At 62.4% G+C, this 25,606-nt stretch overlaps 1 protein-coding gene across 3 annotated transcripts in view; it reads right to left on the bottom strand.

Annotated features, from left to right (window-relative positions):
- CTDP1 (CTD phosphatase subunit 1) overlaps positions 1 to 25,606 on the bottom strand; it is a 51,793-nt gene that overhangs the window by 13,833 nt on the left and 12,354 nt on the right. For 2 of the 3 annotated variants that reach the window (XM_044242773.1, XM_044242775.1), the window contains exons 4-11: positions 24,380 to 24,508; positions 22,092 to 22,242; positions 19,733 to 19,823; positions 17,732 to 17,898; positions 15,902 to 16,876; positions 14,164 to 14,305; positions 13,442 to 13,645; positions 4,966 to 5,125 (exon numbers count right to left, since the gene is read on the bottom strand). In XM_044242773.1, coding sequence (XP_044098708.1) covers positions 4,966 to 5,125; positions 13,442 to 13,645; positions 14,164 to 14,305; positions 15,902 to 16,876; positions 17,732 to 17,898; positions 19,733 to 19,823; positions 22,092 to 22,242; positions 24,380 to 24,508 — 2,019 coding nt within the window. The remainder of the gene's footprint in view (positions 1 to 4,965; positions 5,126 to 13,441; positions 13,646 to 14,163; positions 14,306 to 15,901; positions 16,877 to 17,731; positions 17,899 to 19,732; positions 19,824 to 22,091; positions 22,243 to 24,379; positions 24,509 to 25,606) is intronic. The other variant, XM_044242774.1, reaches the window with a different exon arrangement.

A 25,606-nucleotide genomic window follows, 5' to 3' on the forward strand; every position in this document is an offset into this window, starting at 1 on the left:
TGGGTGCCTGTCCCAGAGCAGAGCTGGGAGAGGGGCCCCGCCTGCAGGTAAGGGCAAGAGCTGGGGGCATCCTGCTCGTCCCGCCGCACCCACGCTTTCAGGAACCGTCTGCTCCTTCTTCCGAAGCGGTAACGTGTTTTCTTCCTTAAAGAAAGCTCTTGGTCCAACACGGGGCTCAGACTCCTGACCCCGATGGAGAACTGCCCGCCCGACGGACTGAGCGGGCGCTCCCTTCTCTGTTCCGTGGACTTCAGCTGCAGGGAGCGGGAGGCGGGGAGGCGGGGAGGCCGTGCTGGCGGCTCCCCACCCGGGGCCGACACGGGGGTCAGCGACAGGCCCGTCTGCCTCCCGCCGTGACGCTTCCCCGTGCTTCGCGTGCGCCGGCCCTTCTCCTCTCTCGTGGCCGGCGCTGCCCCGCCGATCCGACTGCAGGCACCTCTTCTGTCCTGATGGGGCTGCGAACGTTCCCTGTCGGAACAGACTCGTGCATTTTAACTGGAAGGGTGGACCTTTCTTTCATTCTGGAGACCCGACCCACACACCCCGGCACAAAACCTGCTCACCAGCCTGTGGCCACACAAGAGCGAGAGCGCCACACGCCTCGTGTGTTTGGCTCATGCGGCAACACAGGTGCGCAAACCTGGTCCGCGAGAGCAGTGCAGGACGGCGGGACACGCAGCCTCCGGGAGGGACACCCGGTGAAAACACACAGCGTCCGATGCCCCACTGACCCCAAGCATCGTCACTTGGGCAAAATGTTGTGGACGTGTCCTGAGAACAGCCCTGAGCCCGGAAGGCTCAGCCAAGACCGCGGCCACACCCACGCCCGCACCCACAGGCACCCCCACCCGCCCCAAGCTGGGCTCCGCGGTAGCTTCTGAAATACACTTGCTTCATCTCAACATTCCGAAGCCAAGAGACAATGAGCCCGTTTTACTCCGCATATACTTGCAAAACAGCACTTGCTCCGGGTGGGGCACGCCTGCCGCAGGGATGGGACAGCGGCCCTGAAGGTCTCCCCGACGCACGCGTCCCACACGGAGTGCGGCTTCGAAGCAAAAGGGAGAAGGCGGTGTGCGCGGCAGGAGGCCGAAACCACAGCCGGGCAGCGTCGTGCGAACCCTCCGAGAGCCAGCCCAGTGGGCGAGACCGTGTGCGGGGACAGACGCCAGTGCACGAGCATTTTGTGGACACTCAGGTCAGCTCTCAGGGGACCACCTTTCAACCCCCGACAGGGCACGCCCATGCCGGCGGCCCCACTCTCTCAGGAAGCCGTCCCCGCACACAGCAGCGACGGAGCCGTGACCTCACGCCGCTCACCGCCGCCGCTTACTCGGCAGCAGCAAACCCACAAGCTCAGTAAACCCAGAGCGCCCAGGCCACACGGGAAGGCTCACGGTCTCACACGTGACAGAACCCGCCACCGTGCCGGAAGGAAGCTGCTGCCCACGGGGGACACTGGTGTCCAGGCCCCAGCACATGGTGGTCGCGGCCCCAGGGTCTTGGCAGAAGGCTCTTTGTGCGAGCCCCAACACACACGAAGTGCAACCCTAACCCAGCACAACTACCCACAGAAATCCTCACACTAGACACACGCGGACCGTAGTCGGTCCCTCGCCCACGGGGCAGGCTGCAGAAGCCCGCGGACGCCTGAAGCCTGTATGAACACCGCGAGGACAGCGCTGGACCGACACGGAGACTTCCCAGGGCCCCGCGGTGACACAGATGGTCACAGCAACACACGGCCGGGAAGACGTGTGTCAGCGCAGGCTCTCGGGAGCTCGCGCCGTCTCTCACCGCCCCTGCCCTTCCTCCTCCGACGGAGACGTGAGGGGGCGAAGGCCGTGGGCACGTGGTGTGCCGTCAGGGCACTACCGGCTGTCTGAGCACATGTCCAGAGGATGGCCCCCAGCCTCCTGAGCGCAGCTGGCCACAGTACCCGGGACTTGAGCTGAGCTGTGTTTACAGCGAGCTCTGGCAGAGGAGGGACAGAATCGAAGGGGACCGTGGCTGCTGGGGGCCGGGAGAGGCGACGGGTCCCAGATAGGGCCTCTGACAGACACGCTGTGGAACACCCATCAGTGTGAGCTACAGCCCATCGGAACGGCCCTCTCCAAAGGGTTCGACAGACACGACAGGCACGGGTCACCGCACAGGTGAGCACGGGGGCATCAGGACAGGGCACAGGTGAGCAACGATGAGAACGAGGAGATGGAAACAGGACACAGATGAGCACAAATGAGCACAGCAAACCTGAGCCGGGGCACAGATGGGCACAGGCGAGCACAGAGGGTACAGATGGGCACAGGTGAGCACGGAGGGCATGAAGACAGGGCACAGGTGACCTCAGTGGGCATGAAAACAGGGCACAGGAGAGCCCGGGGGCATCAGGACAGGGCACAGGTGGGTGTGGGGATCTCCTGACAGGAGACAGGTGAGTAAGCTCACAGTTCTCAGCCCTACGTCCGAGGACCCCCCAGTCACTGAGCGGAGTGAGACAACTACCTGGCACGTGTGAATTGTGCCAGGGTCCTGCGGTGGATCTCACAGTCCCCAGAACCCAAGTGTACTGAAAAACATGTTTTTGGCAAACAGACCACTGAAGGAACTCATACAAAAGACAATTTGTTATTCAATCGAATGTTCTTGATAAACCAAGAACTGCACGAACACCAAACCACCTACATAAGGTCCCCAGTGTGTACAAATTTAGACACACACAGGGACAACTGTAAAAAAGCAATCCACCCTGAATTATCTCAAAAGAACAAGGGCCACTAGAAAACAAAACCAAAACAAAACCACGTGCTCATTTCTGCCAGCCCATTGCCGGCAGAAATGACCCCTTCCTCTCGCAACTCACTCATTTTCAAGAAGCTTCCTGGGATTCTCTGGAGGTTTCAGAATTTCCTACATGCCTCACCCTCCCTTCCGACCTTCCTTCTACTCTAATGGAAGACCTGGGGGGTCACTGCCTTGCAGACTGGGGTGCACTCTGAAACCCACCGGGAGGCAGGACTGGCACACGTTCCCTCATCTTACGATGTCTGTTCCCTCCCTCAGCCCCGACTGCGAGTGGCGCAGCGCACAGGACTCAGCCACACGATGCAGGACTGTGAGCCCGTCTTCAGGCTCACAGAGCAGGGACCGGAGACAGCGTCCGCTGAGACAGTGCGCCTGCCCTCCAGTAGCGCTCCGCGAGGCCCCCAGAGCAGGGGCATCTCCTGCTACCTGAACGCCGCTTTACGACCCTCTCTGGGCGTGCAGACATTTCAGAAGGGACACAGGTGGTGACGGCTTCTTCTGACACCCGGCTGTCCCTCCCATCGGCACACTCTGTCCAGGATGTCCCCATGTGACCTGCACGAAGCCGCTGGGAGGCCACCCGTGGCCACTGCTCCACCAGCTGACCGCACCCAGCAGCCGGGGTACAGGGACTGCCTCTCCAGTCTCTGCTGATGCTGTGTCTCCCAGGGACCTTTTCTGCTGGGGACAGAACTGCAGACAAGAGGGACCCTGTCGGACCTGGGCCTGGCCGTGCACATTTGCTTCCCCGCTTCTCCACTACCGGTTTCCAAACCCTGCAGTCTGTGGCCCGCCGTGCTTCCCAAGAACCGGGGATCCGGGAAGGGGAACAGGGGTGGAGGGTCAACTCTGGCCACCACCAGCCCGGGCACCCACCGTCCGTGCCCAAACACAGTTGCGGTCTCCCCGGCAGGGCGCGTCGGACCTGGATCTCTGGTCTCATTGCGTTTGCAGTGCAGCCCGGAGCCCGCCGGGTCCAAAGCCCGAGACGGCCTGCGCCTCCCACACACGCAGGTGCTGAGGGGCCCGACTGGTCTTCCTCAGAATGACAGGTTGCCCTGAACACTTATTCCGCGGCAAGATTCCAAACCTGCCTGATACGAAACCAGCGCCACCACTGCCGACCCCATTCAATGCCAGTGTGTGTCTGTGGGGCGGCTGTGGGGCCGGGGAGGTGGAGGCCAGCGGGCCCCTCCCCCAGCTCCCTGTGGGGTCAGCAACTCCCTGAGAGATACAGGAGCATGGAAGAAATTTGCTTGGCGAAAACATTTTTATGAAACAAAGAACAGCACATCCACCAGCTAATGTTCGAAAAACGGGAGCACGGAACCTAGCACGTCTGCGAGTAGGGTCCAGCCGTCGCCAGGTAAGCCATCCTCTGCACACGATACTCTGAGCTGCTGGGGAGACTTTGCGCTGACAAGAACCACGGACACCTTCCTGCTGCTACTCAAAATAAACTAAAATACGTCCTGCTCTGTTCGGGGCTTCCCGGAGTGTGGTGTGGGGCTGGGGCAGAAAGGCCACCGAGCACCGGCCGGCACACGGCTTCCGTCCCCAGCGGAGCCCAGCAGGGGTGCCAACAAGGGGCCACGTTTTCTCGGATGCACGGTATGGTTTTCTGCAGAGGCTGCACGGCCGCCTACAAATGGAGACCCCCACGGGCAGGCAGGACCCTCCTCTCGAGGGCACTGGCCCAGGGGGGCCGGTGGGACTCTGGACCGGCTGACCCAGGAGACAGACAACAGACTGACCTACAAAATTACCTGCAGCTTAGTGCCGTTTGGTTCTGAAGAAAAGCCCCACTGTATTTAGTCTCCAACTCAAAACGTCGTCAAGGCCCTGTGGCCCTTACTCCCACAATTAACCCTTTGACAAAAGAGAAACCCCACCGATGTGGCCTATCTTCGGGGCGTAAGGCTGAGATCCTACAAGGGACTGCTGGCTGCGCCCCGGGCAGCAGGTCATCGAGGGGGTCTCGTGGGGCAGTGCAGGCCGCCAGTGGCCCCGGCCCCAAGCGGCCCGAGGCAGGGCCCTCGCCAGCGCTGCCGACGCCCTGACGCGTCACTCAAGGCCGCTGCGCGTGCCTCGGTGGAAGCGTCCCTGGGAAACCAAGGGTGCTGGTGAGCACGGTGCGCCCTGCCCCCGGCCTGGCCTCACCTCTTTGTCCATACTCTCTAAGTCCTCCTTACACAGGGTGTACAGCGGCATTGTCTCCGACAGGCTGGGCTGTCGCTTCCGTCCACTGGGGCCGGGCTGCTCTCCGGGTCGGCTGTCCGGCAGCTCTTGAGCAAGCGTCTGCCGCGGCGGCTGAACCACTCTGAAATGAATGTCACAGGTCCCACGTGAGGAGGGTCACTTGGAAGGACTCCTGACTCCCGGAGCAGGTGCTCACGCACACCACACGCACACAGCATTCTGGCCACGACAAACCACCGTGTCTCTGCACAGCACCTGATCGGGCTCTCTCTGAGCGCCGCCTCCCGCTGGAAGCGAACACCCGCCTCCTTCTGCCAGCATGACCCTGCTTGACCCGCCACCCCCGTCTTCGCGCAGAGGGCAGAACGGGAAGAGCTAACGAACCACCACGGCCTAGAAAGCAGCAGGAAGCGTTCCTCATCCTCAAGTACCATCAAGCAAGCAGCGGGGTTTCTAAAACGACAAAGCCGACGACCGCCTCCCCATGGTCACCGGAACAGGAGGACGTGTGGCGCGCAGAAGCAGGTGACGGGCTGAGGTCAGCCGTCCGCGGGAGGGCACAGCTCTGCTGAAGGGTCAGATACGCACGCAAAACCCAGCAGCCCCGGGGGATGCTGTTCCCCGGGGCCGTCCCAGGCTGGGCACGGGGAGCCTCTCCCAGCACCTCCCGCAGGCGCACGCTCCATGTCAGACCCGAAGCACGCTCTGGCGCGTCGCTGCCTCGATGCGGAGTGGCTCGTGCGTGCCCGGCGGGTCCGGCACGAGTGGCTGTTTTGAGAGGCTGCTCACGGGGCTCAGAGCCTGCACGAGGTGCCTCGGGCCCCACGGCCACAGCCGCCCACACGCTCCCTCCCCGAGATGCGGAAGCGGGAAAACCTCAGGCCTGCGAGCTCCACCCACCCCTGCAAGCGAAGAGAAGCAGCTGGCGTCCTCTCGGGGATGCGGGACTTCTCCCCGCGAACACGGAGCGCCCCCCTCCGCGCCCCCAGGCGTGGGGACACGGGCCGCCTCGCCGGCGCCGCCCACGCGACAGTGCCTACCCAGCTCCCCGCCGGCATGGCTCGACACTGCCACACGCACTGGCCGGCGGACCCGACACGGGAAAACAGCAGAGTGTCCGAAAAACAAGTATGTTGAGGTCTCCCCTTCACAACAACGATTTCAGTTAAACCAAGACCTGAGACGTGCCAACAGGTCAGGGCACGTGGGCCGGCCAGGCCGCTTCCGCAGGCTCCGGCACTCCTGGGTGGGCCCACCTCCCGGGCCCTGGCCCCCGAGTCTCCCTTTACCAACGACAGGCCACACCGGAGGTGGGGTCTCCACGAAGGGCAGCTCCCAGCCGGGGGCACAGGCAGCCAGGAAGCGCTGTCCTCGGCCAGAAAGCCCCCAACACGCAAACAGGCCGCTCTTCTTACGCGCCTCGTCCGCTGCGCGATCCAGTGTTCACACGAGACGGCTCACGGCTCCTCTGAAATGTGCGAGTGTCTCCCAGGCGGCTCAGGTCCTGTGTCTGACAAGGTCAGCTCTGGGGGACAAAGGCCCAGAACAAAGAGCTCTGTGTTCCCGACACCAGGCCGCTCGCTCAGCTGCCCCCAGACGGCACCACAGACTCGAGAGGACATGAAACACAAAGGGATTCTGCATCTACTCTGAATCGCAAGCTGACCTCCAGTCCTAGGCAGGCTGGCGGGCCTCTGTCACCCTCCTGGGAGCTCAACCTGAGACCCGGGCCCCCAGGGGACACAGAAGACAGACAGTGGAGGAGGACTAAAGCCGGCAACGTGAAGTCCCAATGGGCAGACACGATGCCCCGAGAGCAGGCTGCTCCCTGCAAGGGAGGCTCAGAGAGAGGCCACTGCGTAGGACAGGACTGCCTGGGACAGGCCCTCTCCACCGCGGGCCACCACCGGCAGTTGCGGGCCCCACCAGGAGTCTCCGGGAAGGCTGAGTGGGGAGCCAGGACCTTTCCTCCTGTCCAGCCTAGGATGAGCGCCCCACAACCGTGCAGCGTCCGTGGGGACCACGGCAGGCAGAGCCTGGACAAGCACCTCTCCCTGCAGCTGACAAGGCCCCCGTCTGGGCTGGGAGGCGTCGGACTCGGACGTTCACCTCCACCCAGTGGTGCACGCGGGGACCGCGGGGAGCAGCCGGACCCCCACGGCCTGGCAGCAGCAACCACCCCCAGCGGGTGCCACGGCAGCCCGCGCAGACCGGGACTGCTCCCCGCCGGGCACAGGGGAGGCGGCCCGTCCACCTGTGCTGTGGGCGTGGCGCCAGGCAGAGGCAGCCAAGCTCTGGGTCCAAATAAGGTCCCGATGCTCACGGTGTGACGTGATGCTGTCCTGGCTGCCATCAAAAATCACTCGTCCTACCCAGAACCAGGAAGGTCTCCAGCAGAACGAACGTCCACTCGGAGACAGCGGAGATGCTAGAACTACCCGAGGCAGACGCGAGGGCATCGCAGTAAAAACGCTTCCACGAGAATGACAGGCGCACGCAAGGAGCGTGAGGAAAAGCGAGCAGGGGCTTGGGAGCGGAAGACGCGGCAGCAGCTGCAGTTTCTTAAAAATGCAGGGGATGGGGTCAACTTTATAAGGAAGGAGACAGAAAGCACAAAAGCAGTAAACCCGAGGAGTCGCAGAACAGGGAGGAGAGAGACTGATCAGAGCAGGCCAGACGACAAGATCCAGTCCTCGCACCCCGGAGCCCGGGAGGAGCAGCGGCCGAGGTGGAAACGGCCTCAAAGAACAGGGGCTGGAAATGTCCTGAATCTGGTGAAAGACATTCAACTTTCCGATTCAAAATGCTGGGCGAGGGGCGCCTGGGTGGCTCAGTGGGTTAAGCCGCTGCCTTCGGCTCAGGTCGTGATCTCGGGGTCCTGGGATCGAGTCCCGCATCGGGCTCTCTGCTCAGCGAGGAGCCTGCTTCCTCCTCTCTCTCTGCCTCTCTGCCTACTTGTGATCTCTCTCTGTCAAATAAATAAATAAATAAATAAATAAATGAATAAAAAAAAAAGCCCCGAATCGACATTAGGACACATCCTCATCAAACTTATTACTCAAAACAGAACAAAACAAATCTCGAAAACAGCGAAAGAAACAATTCAAATGACAGGCCAAAGGAAACCACGTGACCGTATCGCTGCAGATAAAGCACCTGAAAAATTCCACGCCCGTTCAGGATAAAAACTCATGGGAACTTGGGAAGAGGGGCGAACTCCCCCTGCTTGGTAAACAGCAGCTGCAGAAAACCTAGAGCCAGAAACGGAACATTTTCACCTGAAGACCAAGACAAGACGAGAACGTGTGCAGGTGAAGGGTCAGTGGGAATGCAGACGTGACCCGCAGGCACACCCCGACACCAGCACCGGCACCAAAGCCAAGGACAAGGACGTGCACGAGCAAAATCGACCCGCCACCCAAAGTGTCATTCCCTGTGCAAAAACCCAGAATGGGTCACGGTCTTAAATAGAAGACGGGAGAGCTATGAAACTTCCAGAATAAGACGTAGGAGGAAACCTTTAGGATCTAGGACCCCAGAGAGAGTCCACAGACTTGAGAGCAGATGTGTCCTTCACGGAAAGAAAACGAATCCACGGAACCGGATTCACCGAAATGAACCACTTCTGCTTCGCCCGGCTCGGTGAAAATGAGGAAAAGCTACAGAGAAGAAACACCTTCCAGCCACACCGTCCGCGGACGAGAAGTACCTGGTGCGCAGCAGGACACACCCTCCGCAGTCCCGTGACCGCCCCGTGGGCAAACAGGCGAAGACAGACGCCTCACGGAGCAGGACGTGGGGGCCCGCGTGCCCGTCAGTGGGACCGACAAGAACACAGTCAACCCCGAACACGGGCGTGGGGTGTGGGGAGGGGACCGCGCTGCTTCTGGAGGGAGTGAGAGAGGGAAGGTGCTGCCCCTCCGGAGGGAAACCGTGCGCACGCTTGGCACACAGTGCGGCAGGCACGGCCCCGGGCTTCGGTCCCGCGGAACCGGACGCAGACACAAAGGCTAGGAGCAGCCCTCCATGGGGGGCCCACCTCCCGGGGGACCCCTTGGCTGAGGGGGGAGAGAACGAGGGAGTACTCGTGAGTAGTGCGACAACGGTGACCGGCCCGGGGCCGAGGGGGCCACAGATGTGCGAGAGCCTGTGTGTGGGGCACTGCTAGACGGACCGGAGGACTGGGGGGCGGGTTAGCGGGCTCCAGGTTATGGAGGCGCGGGAGGGGGGCCGGTGGCGGGGGCCTGGCGGCGGCGAGACTGGGCTGCAGGTGTGCACGGGCTGAAGCAGGGGAAGGGCACCCGGGCACGCTCTCTTTGTACCCCTGCCTGTGGGTCCACAGTGACCTCAAAACAAAACTTTCCTTTCTCTTAGAGGATTTTACTTACTTATTTGACAGAGAGAGAGATCACAAGCAGGCAGAGAGGCAGGCAGAGAGAGGAGGAAGCAGGCTCCCCGCTGAGCAGACAGCCCGATGCGGGACTCGATCCCAGGACCCTGGGATCATGACCTGAGCCGAAGGCAGAGGCTTAACCCACTGAGCCACCCAGGCGCCCCTCAAAACAAAACTTTTAACAAAAGCAACAACAAAAAAACCCACAAACGTTCACAACTAAGAGCACAGCATCACGATGGGTTAAAAAAAGAGGAATTCAGAATTCTGGACGCCGTCCTTGCAGGGGAGTAAGTCCAGACGGACCGCGTGGTGAGCCCTGGTTGCTCTAACCCCACCCCACCCCCAGTCCAGGGCGCTCACCTTCCCCTGCAGGCACATCCTGGGGTCCCTGCCAGGGGAGGCCCCTTGACCCAGCCTCAGGAGGGGAGGACGGACCTTGGCATCATGCCAGCAACAGCAGGGGCGCCCCAAGGAGCTCTGACCTCGAGTCTCCAGGTGAGCCAGCAGCCTAGAGCCCAAACCGTCAAGGCAAGGCAGACACTCACAGTTCCCCAGGCCTCGGTCAGACAAGCGCACAGAGCAGCGTCCCTGCCCACAGGCCCAAGCGCCATGTCACAGTGGGGTCTGCACAGGGTTCCAGCTTCAGGACGGGGCTCAGCCACCCCTCCTGGGGCTCTTCTTCCCACAGCCCTCGACACACAGGGACAGGGTGGCCCCGGGCAGGAGGGGCACCAGAGCCTCGATGGGGGGCTGGTGCAGGCTCGTAGCCCGTGATTCCAGGGACCTGCCTGTGTACACTGGCACCTGTGAGGGCAGACAGAGCAAACGGAGGTGCCCTGGGTCGCTGTGCGTGGACAGGGGGACTAAGGACACAGGCGTGTGTGGGCGCGGTGTGAAATCAAATGAACAGGGAGCTCCAGCTCCATGCAGCCATGAGCCGCGCGGGCAAGCTCCCGCTACAGAGCACCTGCGAGAGCGCGACCCGGGCCCTACCTGGCCCTCCGGCCTCTGGGCCTGGACGGCTGCCACCCCTCCCTTCGCAGCGGGGCACTGCATTCGCTAGTTTTACAACGCAGACTGCTCTGTACGCTAGGAAGGAGAGAGACGCGGGCCGCCCCCCCTGCACGCGCACACGACTCACGTGCCCTCCCCCACGGGCAGACGCAGGGCGGCGGTGACCCGTGACTCGTGTGGTGCAATCACCCTCCCGAGCTCCAGAGAGAGGAGAAAAGCGTCGGGCGGCACTAACACAGTGTGCGCTTTCCCCCGGTTAGACGAGCCCGCGGGTCTGTCCACCTGTGCCGTCCACTCGCGGGCCGCGGCTCCCACACAGCTCGCACGGGGCGCTGGCAGCTGTGGGACCACTGCAGCCCTGTGGAAGGACAAGAAATGGGGCGACCCCCAGGGACGCTCCCCTCTCCACCGCATAAACACCTGTGAATGAAGGCCGTGAAGTGAGGGGGAAAGGCACTGCAGCCTCGCACGCCCCCAGAGACTGCAGCACAGGGTCCAGACGGCCACCTGCCTGCCCACTACTGACCCTCTTCCCGGCACCCCCCAGTGTCCCGCACAAGCGAACCAACGGTGTCAGCGCCAGCTTCCTGCAAGCGTCCGGGCAGCGTGCCCACACACACGAGGCTTTGCACGCGGGCCCCTGGCATCAGGGTCGCAGAGCCTACGCCCAGGAAACCACTGAGGGAGCCAAGCGAGCCTGCGCTCACGAGACAACCAGCTCCTCCAGAGGGGAGACGCATGAGCACCAGCTTCTGCCCGGCTCGGCACCTGGCCTCCATCCCCCTGCCCTGGCCTCCATCTCCCTGCTCTGTGCTGACTGCGGCCTTGAGGGCTTTCTCAAGTTCTGGTGGCCGCGGCTATGGCCATGGGGAAGCAGCGGTCCTCACGCACCTGCCAGCGCTCAGCCCGCTGGGACCGTCTTTCCTCGTGTCTCCCGGCTCTGCCTTTCTCCCCCCAGCTCACTCCGGGCCAGGAGAGCAGGATCCTGCCCACGGCCCCAGTACGCGCCCAGTGTCCACCCAGCACACGGTGCCGCCTCACGGTGTCAGCTGCTGTCCGCAGCCCACGTGGCATCGGACGCCTCGTCTTTCTTACTTACACTGTCACCGTGAAGCTCACTGAGCTGTACGTGCGGCAAACGAGGCCAGCCGCTCTCCTGCCGCTGCCGCGTGTGAACGCTCGCATCCACGGCGCACGACGGGTCTGTCACCTGAACACGTGCGTCAGCTCGTGCTGCCGGTCGCTTAGGACCTTCACCGCACACCCTGAACATCGGTATCGGTGCCCGTGGTTAACGGCACAGGACACACACTCTCTCGCCGCACCTACAAAAGCTGCACTTTCACAACCCTGCAAGCAAGAGCCCTGACCGCGACGGCCGACTTTGTTCCCTGCTATCCAGCTTGGGTCGCAAGTTATGGGATCTGAGGATTTGTTTCTCCCTGGTGCGGGGCCGTCTGCAGACGTTAAGGCCCTATGCTGACCCGCCCCGGCTCCTTCCCGTTCTTCTCCGCTGCGTCCAGCATGTGCGGACTCGGAGGACTGTCCTCCGGTTAACTGTAGGTTGCGACTTCACGGTTCCGGAACAGGCTTTTGTTTTCCGCATCAGCTACAAGTCTCTGCTGACCTTCTCCACCGTCCACCTGTTTTGCCCGTCCGACTTCATCAAGCACAGCACTGTTACTTGAAAAGCTCTGTCCCCTTCTCTGGGACTCGATCCCAAGTCCCAGCGACCGCTTCAACCCCGAGCTTGGTCCCCAGAGCCCAGGTGCCTGGCTTCGCTCCACACAGACGGAGCCGTGAGCCTCCCACCACAGCTTCTCCGGCGATCCTTACTTGGCAGGACAACAGTCCGATAAAATGCCCGCCACGCGCCACGGCCACATGCCACGGCCACGCTCCAGCAGCGCGTTTCCCAGAGGGCTGGTCGAGGGGGCGCGGCACCATCCACGTGCTCAGGCCCCGGCAGGCGGCACTGAGCCCAGCCCCCGTGAGCGGATCGCCGCCCACTGCCCCACCCTGCTCTCCCCTGCTGGGAGCATCTACTCACACCTGCCTCTACCTGGACCACATCTCAGGGGCTGCCCCGGCCCAGAAGCCAGCTGTCTGCCCTTCGAGCTCCGGAGCCACGTGGTCCTCCCGCTGCCAGGCTGGCCTCCCACTGGAGCCAGAGCCCCTCTCAGAGCCCCGCTGACGGCCTCCGACAGGCACTGAGTCTGCGGCGCCTCCTGAATCTGCATTAACCGTGGCCTTCCCCCCACCCCAGACCTATGCCCACACAGCCTGGTCCAACACCTCGCTCCTGAGAGCGAGCAGACCGGCCTGTCCCTCAGGGCCCCTGGGGCAGCGCCCTGTCCCCCGCACGCTCCCTCCAAACGGAGGAAGCTCAAAACCGGGCTGAGCCGAGCATCTCAGAAAACATGTCAGCAGTAAAAGTGACCCTTCGCAGCGTATGGGACGAGGCAGCGCACACACAGTGTGTCCGGAGCATCTACACGGTGTCAGAGCTCTGAGGGGAGAAGGCAGAACTAGCCGAGTGAGGGCTCTCTCCCCCACGTCTCTGCTCACAAGCAGCTGCCACCACCACCCCCTCAGTCTCATCTGGGCCAGAAAGTGCGACGGGCACCAGGGGACCCCAGAGCTGGCTCCCCCTCTGGCCCTGCCACCCCTGCCCACCGCCTCCCACCTCCAGAAGGGACGGACCAGGGGCCACTGGCGCGGAGGGTCTCCTGCGGGGGGATGAGGGCTGACAACAGGGTGCGGCTGCCAGAGCTTCTCAGGCAAACCACAGAGCGAACGTGCGAGTGTGGGGCTAGACCCCGGCCTGAAACGTTCCAGGGTCGGGGACCAGGACGGAATAGAACCTGCACGAGGCCCAGTGCCTCCGTAGGGAAGCCCACCCCAGTTCAGGGTACGGCAGAGCCCCAAGTCCACGTTCCGCCAGCACCGGCGGCTCAGCGCTCAGCGAGCGTGGCAGGCCGGGCACCCGGGCACCCCACAGCAGCGCGGCCGCGCAGGCTCATGTACCTGAAGGAGGAGTGCTCCGCGTGCACTGCCAGGGAGCCAGGGGGCCCGGGGCCCGCAGCACCTTTCCGGATGAGCTTGCCCGTGTTGGCGTCATAGATGCGAACGTCCGGCCCAGCCTGGGCCCGGGGATGCACAGGCGTCGGGTGGAACAAGGCAGCCGGTAGTGCGCCCTGCCTGTCAGGAAAGGCGGCTGGGCCATCCTCCCTGCGGGGACAGGACGAGGGCTGTGAACACGCGTCGCACGGCTGCCAGCCTGGCCGCACCTGCAGGCCTGTCCAGACGAGGACGGGCAGAGCGTGTGCCCCGTGCCTTGCCCGGAGCCTCACACAAACGGCAATCACCGCCCCTCTGATGCCAGGTTCAGGGCTTCACCCCTGACCACAACAGCCGAAGTCTGACAGAGAACAGGACGCGCGTTCTCAAGCCGTCTTCGATAAACAGACCGTCGCCCCACAAGCCCACAGAACCACTAGACCCATCAGGCTCCCACCCGCCCCTCGCTCTGGTCACGGTCACCCTGGCCACCGGCCCTCTGCGGGGCCTCCGTCATTCACGACGCTGCCCCCGGCCAGGAAGGAAGCGCAGGCAAGTCGGTCCTCCCTGCCAGCATCGCCCGGCGGGCAGGGGACTACCGGGCTTTCGGGAGGGGGCGGCGTGGGAGTCTGAGCTCTACAGGGTTAGGCTCGGGGGAGAGTGGGCAGCAGGTGCGGGCTGGCGCTCACCTCTGCACTCGGGCGTAGTCCTCCCTGAGCGGGAAGAGCTGCTCCTCCACTCTGTCCCAGCGTTCCAAGCAGCTCCACAGCCAGTCGGGGTTGACCACGTGCAACTGCCCGCACTCCTGGGCCTGGCGCACCTTCTCCGTGCCTGCGGGGAAACCAGCTCTGTCAGTCCAGCCTGGGCTGCGGGCGCCTGGTGGCCTCCGATCACACGGGCTCTGAACCCTGCCCGGCACCGTCTGTGTCTGAAACCTGGGGCTTCGCTCCAACCACCGCTGCCCACCCCCCAGAACAGGGACCCACTGTGGGGTCTCACAGGACCCACGGGTAGGGGAGGGACCGACGGACCCCAGCAGAGCAGCCAGCAGGCACCCGTCCGTTTCGGTGAGGAGTGTCCCACTGGTCCGAGGCCGGCCGCCGACTGCCAGAGATCTTCCCCCAGACCACGGGCGGGGCCTCGGCAGAGGCTGGGCCTCCCTGCTGTGGGCTCCAAGCCCCACCCAGCCCCTCTGCCAAGGTCACCTTGTTACCGCGCCCAGTGCCGCCCGCTGAAAGGCAGCGGCCAGTGGCCAGGGTGAAAGCCAAGAGGAGGACGGCGATGCGGTGTGGGTGCGTCCCTGCCACACATGCGTCTGTGTCCTTGGAAAGGCTCTTCAACAGTTGGTGAGGACACCTGTCCCACCCGCCGCAGGCGGACCGCACAGTGCTGTGCCCAGGGCGCAGAGGCCAGGCCGGCTACCAGCACTGTCAGCCATCAAGCGTCCCCGAGCGAACAAGCCGGGACACTGAGATCGGGGAGGATGAGGGGCTGGGCACCCAGGCAAGGGTGAGCCACAGGCAGAGAATGAGCCCCACGCCTCCTTCCCTGCACCCCTGGGCTCACTGCCCATGTGCGATGCCTGAGGGAGGCAACAAGCCTGCCCCTACCTCCCGGTTAAGATCTTCCCACGTCTCACACCAGGACAGGCCACCCAAGAGCCTGCAGCTCAGTCCTGGCGGGCGAGTGGGCCCCACGAGGAGGCTGTGACCTCAGAGGCCCGGCTGGGCAGGTGCAGGTGTGGGAGGAGCAGTGCCCGAGCAGCCGGGGGCGGTCTTGGTTCAGAAAACACTGCACCATCACGGGTGAGGATTGGTTATTTTAGCAGCCCCGTGTGTTTCTTCTTGATCTGCCCATCGCCGAAGGGCTGTTTCCTGGACTGAAATCCCGGGAGTGTAAGGGGGACGTTGCTACAGTGACTTTCCCAACCTCATCCCTTAGAACGAAGTGGTTCCAGCCGGAACCTCCGTGCTGCCTCTTCTCAGAGCTTCGCTGCCCACTCCCCACCGAACCGTGTGTGCTGACGCCAACGTACTTGGGCTCCATCGTGAACTGCCCATCCCCTCTCCTCTGCCCGACCCACGTGTGCCCCCCCATTGCAGGCGGAGGAGCCCGACAGCGGCACGCAGTGACGGGGGGGGGGGGGGCTGGGAAACAGGGAGGGCCGCGCCTGTACCTGGAGTGCACACACCCGCCCCCACCCAGGCAGGGACACAAACAGCCCATGCCACCAACACGCAGCCAGCAGCAGCCACGTAAGAGGCAAGGATTCAGGACGAGGCTTCTGACAGCTCCGCAGAGACACACAACCGTGCCCTTCTGGAGTGGCCAGCGCGGACAGACCCCCGCCCAGGAGCACCACGGGGGTCTTCCGTGTCCGCCCCGCCCCCGCAGGATGGCGGGAGGGGGCCGGCCTGGCGCACCTACCTGCCCTCGCCGCAATCAAGTGGGTGGCCCTGTTGGGGCTGCCGGGGTCCAGCGCCAGCTGCGTGAGGACCTTGGCTCCGAGGGCCGTGGCGTGGTAGTGCTCCCGCGTCTTCTCCACCGGGAAGTTGGTCGGGTGCAGCCCGCTGAATATTATGACGACGTCCGCCAGCACCCGGCTCTTGAGCTCCGGCACGATCTTCCGGATGTCGGGGGCCTCCGGGCTGTCCCCGAGGAGGTGCCGGTCGTACCTGGCGTAGTAGTCGGAATGCACCCGGGCGAGGATGTCCTCCAGGTGGACCAGGTGGTCATCCCCGTCCCCGTCGTCCTCGTCCTCGTCGTCCTCCTCCACGCTCTGGTCCAGGGACTCGCCCGCGGTGACCCCGGACTGCTCGCTGTTCTGTGATTCCGTCTCAGCCTCCTTCCGGTCGGCAGAGCCGCCGCCCAGCCCACAGAGGCCGTCCCGCTCACCCTCCTCCTGCACGTCGGGGTGCAGGCCTGGGGCTGGCTCTCCGCATGGCCTCTCCCCTCCTGGGCCGGGTGGGCCACCCCGCTGTACCACCTTCCCTGCACCTTGCGCTCCCTGAGGCCTTTCCAGGCTCCTCTTCTCCCCACTTTCACCGTCAGACAACGACTGGGCGTCTGACTCGCTGTCACTGGAAAGGTCAAAGTCCAGGTCACCGCCTGCTGTGCCCTGCGCGGCCCGCTTTTCCAGCAATGTCCGATCAGGTTGCTGAGCACACACTGGGGGCCCCTTGCCATCAGTCAAGGGGCCACGGGCAGTGGGTCGGCTGCCTCTCTCCTCCTCCTGCCCAGGCAGGGGCCAGTCCCCCCGGGCAGAAGCTCTCCCGTTGAGCTCCCTCGTGGGCTTCCCAAGACTATTACTCTGCTCGACCCCAGAGCCTGGCCGGCCCTCCTCGGTCTCCCTGACAGACAGAGCTTGTTCTGGAACATCGGCCCCTCTCGGAGATGGATTTACTACAGGTGTGCACAAAAGAAAAGGTGACTGTTAGTCAGCACCCAGTGTGAAAGCCCTCATTAAAGGAAAGGCACCCCCCAGCCCCCGTCCCCGTGTTGGCTCTGACCATGCTCTAGACCTGGGCTCAGCAAACTCCGGCTGTGAGGTTTCTGGCCACAGATGGTCACTCTGCCTTGGTTTTACAATGGTCAGAAATGGAGAGGACACACTAGGCTTCCCCGCTGTGGATGGACGGCCCGCGGGCAGCTTCCCAGCCCTGCTGTGGCCGCACGCCGCAGCGCATCTCCTTCAGGCCCTACAGCAGCCGGCCTGGGCCTCCAGCTCTTAAGTCATTGCCGCAGTCCCCGCAAGCCTCCAACAGCCTGAAGACCACCAGACACACTTCACACCGCCGCTTCCAGTCCCCTCAGACAGCCTCTGGCTTCACGCTTGCCAGACAGCTTGAGCCAGGGGGCTCCCTGCAGGCTCCGGGCCCAGCGCCCACCACCGGCAAGCTGGAGCTGCTGCGCCCCACAGCTCGCTCTTTCCAAGGATCGCAATGGCCCAACTCCCGCCGTCCTGCTTGCCTTTTACTTTTAAGAGAAACTAGGATGACAGGCAGGATTCAGACACAACGAGCTATGCTAACTCTTTAGTCTTCGTCCAACTGAAGAATGTTTAGGTTAATGCTATTCAAAAACAAAACAAAAAAAGAAAACCAAAAACCAAAGCGGAAACCAAACATGCCAGTGTTCACTCTCATAACTAAACTCCACCCTGTAAGGACGGAAATACAAAGGAACAGAAACAACGCAGCCGCAACAGAGGCAGGAAGCCTGTGCCACCCGCTGCTCTGCCGCCCAGAAGGTCCTCACCTTTCCTTCTCGCCTGGGACTCCCGAGACCCAGAGGGGGCGTTGATGTCCCCTATGCCCTGGAAGTAGACGTATTTCTTCACGGTGATCAGATTGGGGGCAAACTTCCAGACATCTTCTCGGTCATCAATAATGCAAACCATGGAGTCTCCACAGGGAAAGAGATTTCTAGAAGTAAAAACCAGAACTAGCACACTTCACAACAACAATGACGAATCAATTAAAAGTCACGATGGTCTTCGACAGGCAGCGAGCAGATCGCAGATTTATCGGAAACGGATGGAAACTACGCTGAAGGCCTTTTGCTCAGCTCGTGTTTAAACTCTCCAAGTTTCCAGACAAAGGAGCATTAACGCGATTGTGCTTTCTCCACGGCACTGCCCCTCATGGGGCTGCAGCCAGAGCATAGTGTCTGGGGACCATGTCCCGTCCTGGGAAGCTGACACACAAACGGCCGCATCCCAGTACGTTTACAGACGCAGGAGAAGAGCCTGTGGGCGGCCTGCAGGCGCCCGCTCTACGGCGAGGGGCTTTCCTGGTGAAGGCAGGAGGGCAGCCCTCAGTAAGAAACAGCAGGTTCCTGCAGCACAGGACCCGCGCGGTCTCTGCTCAAGTCCAGAAAAACTACTAGAACGTACGGGGTCGGCAGGCATGCTAGCAAGGCTCAGCCGTCTGACAGATGTAGACACACACTGCTACCCTCACATCGTCTCATGAAACTCTCTGTCCATGATTCCAGGATTCACACAGGCTCGCAGCATTCAGAATTCAACGTGGACTTCGTCTCGGAGCTGGGAGCAAACCCCAAGGCCCGCCTGCCACTGCTCCGTCCTGTAGCTGCCAATGGCCGACGACTACCCAAGAAAACACGTTCACGTATCCACGAGTAACAGTATCTCCCGAGCCTGCTCCCCTCAAGTAGAACAGAAAGCAGCTACAATAATTGACACAGTCCACGCTCTCGGGCACATTTAACTCCAGATGAGAGAGAAGAACTGGGGAAAGAGCATGCCCTTGCCTGTACCTACACGCGCCACAGGCTGGCCACCCACGCCCGCTGGGGAGCACGCCGCTCCCCTCTGGTGCTGTCCCCATGGGGAGCTTCCCTGACTCCTTGACTGACAACACCCCTCACGTTCCTTTGTCTTCATCCACGTGCTCGGATGCTAACTAGGTCGGTTTCTGAAGCAGAGAATTTCAGATTCTCCTCCTGGTTCCTGCGGCTTTGAATAGGTCCCTGTGCGTGTGGACACCCTAAATCTGAAACACGCAATGTGCAGGAGGATGGTGCACACCAGTGGAAGGCCAGAGGCCAGTGTCAGTGCCCAAACACCCCCGGGATGCACACGCACGGGAACGCGTTACAGCGGATACTGTGCTGTATGGGGGGGAGGGAGAGAGACAGTGTGTGAGCATTCGGGGGGGAGGGGTTACTACCGTTCTGGGTAGAAATGGGGAAATTCCTTGGGCAGAGTGAACATGTGCAAGAGCCTCTGGACGGGGGTAGGCGTGCCCACCGTGAAAGCACAGAGGCCAGGACTCACAGGGCACTTGGTGACTAAGGGAACGGAACCAGGAGCCGATAGGGCTGTGACTTTGGATCTGGGAACACACTAAGAGGAGCAGCAGCAGCTCCGCGGGAAACACAACTGTGCGACACCAACACCCCCTCCTTTCCCGCTGTCCTGCACCTGCGGGAGCTCTCGGCCCCTCTGCTTGTCACCTCCCATTCCCCGCTGCTCCAGCCCTGCTCTCACTCCCCCTCCCCAGACCCTCAACCTGCGGGGCTCTGGCTACATGCCCGGGGAGCCCGCCAGGGAGCCCAGCACAGCCTGGACACTGGGGGAGCTGGGGGAGGAAGGAGCCCGGCTAGAAGACAGCAGGGTTCTGGGCGCCGTGCGAAGCGGGGAACGGGGACGGGAAGCACAGAACTGCCGGCCGCACGTGCTTTCCGCTGGACACTGAGCAGGAAGCCGCCTCGCGAACGCAACGAGGTACATACCTGAGGTTCCCCGTTTTAGAAAATGGGTCAATACATTCGTCCCTCGATAATATTCGATGAGAAAAAAGCTTCTTCTCGGGGTCTAAAAAGCCTTTGAAAAGAAGACAAAGTGAAGGTCAGACATGTGACAGGCTGATGTCCCCCTCTGTGTGCGGTGAAGCCCCTTCTGTCACGACACTTGGACACTAAGCGTCCCATACTGGCACCAAACGCTCTAGTCTCTCTTGGTAGGACCATGGTTCACTTATGGTCGTGGTTCACTTTCACCATCTTTAAGGGCTTCTGTTCACTAACCATTTGCGGAATTTAACATGACCTGGAATTTGGCTGAGCTCAGGACCTAAGGACTAAACAAAGCTTCACATCACCCCCCGGGGCGTGGTGTCTGTGGGGACAATAAACATGTGAGTACATCATTTCTACCCACCACGCTGCACGTATACGAGGGGCTGGGCCCCAAAATTCTGGTTCTGCCGCCGTGGGCAGCTTCCCTGTGCCTTGGGCTGTTTGCAAAGCAAGGCAGGGAACGAGGCGCCCGGCAGCCTGTCCTGCTCACCCCAACAAGCCGACCGTATTCCCTGCACATCGGGAGACCCTGTCAGCGCCCTGACGGCAGACGCGGCAGCCCACCTACGCAGCCCGCCGCTGACGGCCAGCATGCTGAGCAGGCTGGCCTCCCGTCCACCTCCCAGCAGGACCCCGAGACCACACATCTGACTCACGCCTTGTCGGAGAGAAGGTGCCCCATGCTCTGGTGTCTGCACACGCGAGGCCGGCCACACAGCAGGGGAGGGCGGCCCCCTCCGGCTGCTAACATCTGTGGGCTCCCCAAGCCAGCAGCACTTACTCACAGAGACTGCCCGCGCCCACAGGAAACGTTACAAACGCGCATTCTTACTAATTAAAGAACACACACATTCTGCGTGGACAATGATGCCACTCGGTGGCTGCTCTCTACGATCAAATCCACGAAAAGCACCCCACCTCTCACTCGCTGTAACAAAAATGGAGCTATCCTAATCATACTGAAAACACACACCCTGCGAAAATGGTAACTTTCACCACTGAAACCTGACAAGAGGAGGAAGCTACAGAAGCCGTGGGGGTTACACACCAGGGCAGGACCTCCAGCCTCCTCTGTCCGCAGACAAACCCACCCTCGATTCCAAACTCAACTCCCCCAGCTCCGAGGCCTTTCCACGCCAGCGACCTGCTCTCTGAGGGCCGACCCCCCTCAGAGCCACGCCGGGCACACATCCCATGGACCCCAGCTTCCTCCCAAGCCTTCGGGTGGGCGCAACGCGCTCGCCAATGCTAAAAGGCAGCCACCTGGCAGTGATGGGCCCCTGGCCTGTGGCAAGGGTACTTCTTGTGACGTGTCCACAGGTGTTGGGACGCGGGAGTTCTAAGCCAGACACAAGGAAGAGGCAGACGGTCCCAGGGCCGCTGGGAACGTCCTCTCGGCCTCCAGGTCCCCGGCACCCCAGGCCCTTCTCCCTAAATCAGTATTATCTTCACTACCTCTCCGTGGGCCCCACTGCCGGAGAGCTGGAGAGACACCACGGCTCCAGATCATCCTGCGGCCAGGAGGCGAAGCCCAAAGGAGGCACCCGAGGACCCAACCACCCTTTGGCTTGGGGTGCTACTGGTCACTGCATGGAGTGGGGACACGAGGCCGCCACTCCACAAAGGCAAACGCAAGATGACGGGATCCCAACACACGGCCGCTGTGCTCACGGAGAAGAGGTCAAAGGTGCTATGTGTTCAAGGAGGATTCAAAAGTCACTTCTCCATCAAAAAAGACCAAGACCAACCAGTAAAATCACCTCCACGGTGAAGGACTTCATGTGGCCACTGTGGAATGACTACGGAGGTGCCGTGGCCAACATTCGTGGACAGGCCGAGTGGGCTGGGGCCCTGCTGTCCCCAGGCGGCACTGCCACCAGCTCGCACCACTCCCGGCCCAAGAAGGGCTCCGCACACACTGCCCAGCACAGCTCCAGCGCCCAACCAGCCCGTCCATCACGCACAAGAGACAGCCAGGACGCCTGTGCTCCGACTGTCCGGTACGGACAGACACAAGCAACCTGATTCCGGGGGGATTTCCAAACCAGTGAGCGAAACGACCCGACGCTGCTCACGTAGGAAGTTTCTTCCACTATCGCAGTCCTGAGCAACATGCGTCCGGCCAGAGTGCGAGCAACCCCACGTCTGGGGAAGCAACCGCCAGCCGAGAGCGAACTGAGCTTGCGAGAGCTGGTCTCTTCTCTCCCCCTGCAAGAAGCCCACCAAACCCACCGGGGACGAGGTTCACGCAAAGCTCGAGGCCGCACAGGGGACCGCGGGCGGAGCCGCGCACCTGCGATGGTGTGGGCATACAGCCGGCTCCCGAACGTGAAGACGTGCAGCTCGTACAGCCGGGCGATCTTCTCTAGGAACTCCCTGCAGTGCGGGCGCACGCGCGTGTGCAGCATCGGCTCGCCCCGGCCCAGCTGGAAGTGGAAGATGCCCTGGAGGAACACACATGCTGGTGAGAAGCCGGAAGCTGCCGGACGACACCCCCAGGCCGCACCCCGCAGGGCGCCCACCCACAACCGACACTGAAGGTCACCACGGAGGGGACTAAGTGGCCTTGGTGGCTGAAGGACCACTGAGGACAGCACCCCGTTGCCACGGCCTCAGCGACATCGCCAGACCCTTCGGCTGTTTCATCTATGATCTTCTGGCAAGGGATAAAACTAGCGTCCGGAGTGAGGATGTGCACGTCCTGCTCAATCAGGAGCCTCGGCAGGGCTGAGACACAGCAGGTCACCCGGGGCACGTCTCCAGGGACCCGCCGGCAGCGTCCTCCGGAGGCCGTGACGGGGGCAAACCACAAAACTCAGTCCCGCTCCTCGGCTGTCGTAACGTGCTAGTTTATGAACCCACAAACAGCACAAAAGCTGACACGGTACCCTAAGCCCCCTTCAGCAGACGCAGAGAATCAGTGACACCAACCTGCTTCCGTGTGAAGAATACACCAGTTAAGTTCACTTTCCTAAGGAGGCTAACGCTGATCCTTTTCATTCTGCTTATCATTAATTTTCTCAGTAAAAATATGCTGAACTGAAAACAAAAGCAAGCGACCCAGATGCTAAGTGGCTTTCCACTAGCTGTGAACTAGTCAACCCGCCCAGGATGCGGCTGTTCTCTGAAAACGTGCACGCGTGGGATCAGAGCCACGGTCCCCTAGGTCCCCTACGGCACAGGTGCAGCAGAAACGTCCTCGGAAACACAAGCTGGGATCTCCAAAGCTCAGAACTGAACACGCCTTTCTAGCTGCCGCGGGCCAGGGCGGCACCGGAGGGCCGGGCAGGGGCAGAGGCGAGGTCGGAAGCCCCCAGGGCCAGCTGCAGCCTCGGCCTGTCTGCGCGGGCGGGAGGACGCCTTCAGCCTGTAGATCACACAAGCTGAGCAAAAGGCATGCCACGGCGAGTCCCAGCTTCTACGGAGTGAATGAGAAGCGCCAACTTCAAAGGCGCAGGAAACCCCCGGCTGGCGGGCCAGCACACACTGGCACGTCCGTGCAGCAATCCTCTCTTTGCACGAGGTCCTCCAGCTTGCTGCCACACTCGCGAAGCAGAGTTCTCAGGAATGACAAACCCCAAAGGACTTCCGAACCCCTCCTGTCCCACGCTTGTATCACAGACTCGGACCGCACCGTACACAGACTCGCTGAAGGCAGCCGGACGGCACAGGCTGCCTCGGGAGAGGGCACCGGGCCTGAGCGGAGAGCGTCCCTGCTCACTGCCACGGGCAGCAGCGTGGCGGCAGAAGGACCCCGCCGCATGCGGGACCGTGAGGATGGCCCAGGGACGCCAGCGTCACCGCGCGTGCTCACGAAGCCAAACTGCTTTCCGGCCACGTTCGCAACGACTCCCAGGTGACATGCAGCTGTCACCGAGTGCTGTGACCCAACCTCCCCCACCCCTGCTGCTGGCCTGGCCTCGCCACTCCTGTCAGAGGCCTTCCCACGGGGCTCGGCCACAGGTGCCGACCTGCTGACGGCCCAATGTCTGACTCCAAGTCTGTGTATCGACTGCCCGACGGCAAAGGATTCTGAAAATGACGGTTTCCGTGTGGGTCAGGCCTCCTTTGTTAAGGGGGGCATAAGCTGGTCGCAGGCCTCGGTGAGCCATCTGAACAGACGCTATTAAGCGCCTTCCAAAGGGCCAGAAGAACGTCAACTTCTTCGCGTCTGGACCAAGGAGAAGAGGTGGAACGTGGGAAGTTTTAACGAGGACGTTCCCTGACCCTTTACTTCTCTGAGAAATCCGCTTCCGTGGGGCGCTGCAGGCTTTACCTTCAGTCTCGAGTACAGACCCAGCGCCCACCTGGGCCCCTATTCCCAGTATCTCAGCTGTCCTTGGAGGCCCAACACCACCTTTGCCCGCACCAAGACTGTCCCTCCTTTGCTGTCCACCTACCCCGGGGCCTCGGGTCTTCCAGGTTCCAAACCATCGACACTCCCAACGACCCCGCCACGCGTGGCTCTGGCGATGGCCGGGCCGAGTGACCTGGGAGACGGGAGTGGTCCCCGGTGGGGACCAGCTCGGGGACGCGAGCCCGGCAGCACAGGCCTTGGCTCCAGCCCCAGGAGGCACTCACTTTGTTGGACATCTGCTGGCAGTGCTGTTCTGTCGTGTGGATCAGCGTCTGGTCCAGGTCCACCATGAGCACCAGCTTCCTGTTCCGGTGCAGCCGCTCCTGGTCCTCCTTTGCCAGCTTTGCAGCTTGCTGAAGGCGGAACGAAAAGAAACATCATAAAGTGTGTACGTCTGGGTCCAGAACCAAATCCGATTCTGTCAGGAAAAACAGAAGGAAGCAGGGCAGTGGCTTCGCCACTCCCCGCCCCAAAGCGCAGGCAGCCCCACGGCCCGCTAACACAGCCCCCGGGGCCACACGGCCTGCCCCCCGCCCCGAGCCACCTCTGCGACACGAGAATTTCCGCCCATCATCCCGTAACTCAGAGTTAACCAACGAGAAAGCGGCGGACGCAGCAGCTGGTCAGTGAGGACGGGCTGAGTGCGAGGCCCTGCGGGACAAGGCCGGCGACGCGGCGGGAGAGCGGCCAACTGTGGGGCACCGGGCGGGGGGCTGCGGCGGCGCCTCGGGAGAGACCTGCAGATGGGGCGGCCCACCGTGGCCTCTGGGGCAGCGTGGGACTCTCGGCCGGGGAGGGGCCCCGGCCGGCAAGCCATGTTGCAAGGTGCACATCGCTTCTGCCTCCTCAGTTGGGTCTCCGTTGCCACAGATGAGCTCCGGTCCCGCTCCCGTCAGCCAGGGCAAGGCCGCGTCTGCCGCCGAGAGGGGCCGCGGACACGGCCAGCCAGAGTTCCGCCCCGGCGGCAGCAGCGGGGACCCTTTCTCGTCTCATGCCCAGCTTCTCAGGTCTGTGTCCGGCTCTCGCACTCACTCACATGCTTTTCCGTATGTACATTTGTTTAAAGCTCAGTAATTCACGGAGGTCAAAATCCTGTCTTGCCCACAAAAAAATAAAGCTGGTACGTACCATTCCAGAGCCCAGACCCGACAACTGCAACACTGAGAAACGTGTCACCGGCTCTGAAACGGTCTCACAGGAAGGGCCCGGAGTCCCCAGCACTTGTGGGAGGGTCGTCCTGCCGGCCCCCACCCCCGCACCGCAGCCCTGGCCCGTGACAGTACGGTCAGGACGCCTCAACCCGCACTGCCTGTGAGGCCCTCGAAACCCGTGCGAAGCAACGATGCTCACAAGCACACCCACCTGCGGGCTCCCGGACGCTGCCCCGTACGCTTGCCCGAGCACCGCGCGGCGTGTGTGTGTGTGTGTCCCCACGCCGTCCACTCCCCCAG

The sequence above is a fragment of the Neovison vison genome, chromosome 3 (genome assembly GCF_020171115.1).
Source record: "Neovison vison isolate M4711 chromosome 3, ASM_NN_V1, whole genome shotgun sequence".
NCBI lineage: Eukaryota > Metazoa > Chordata > Mammalia > Carnivora > Mustelidae > Neogale > Neogale vison.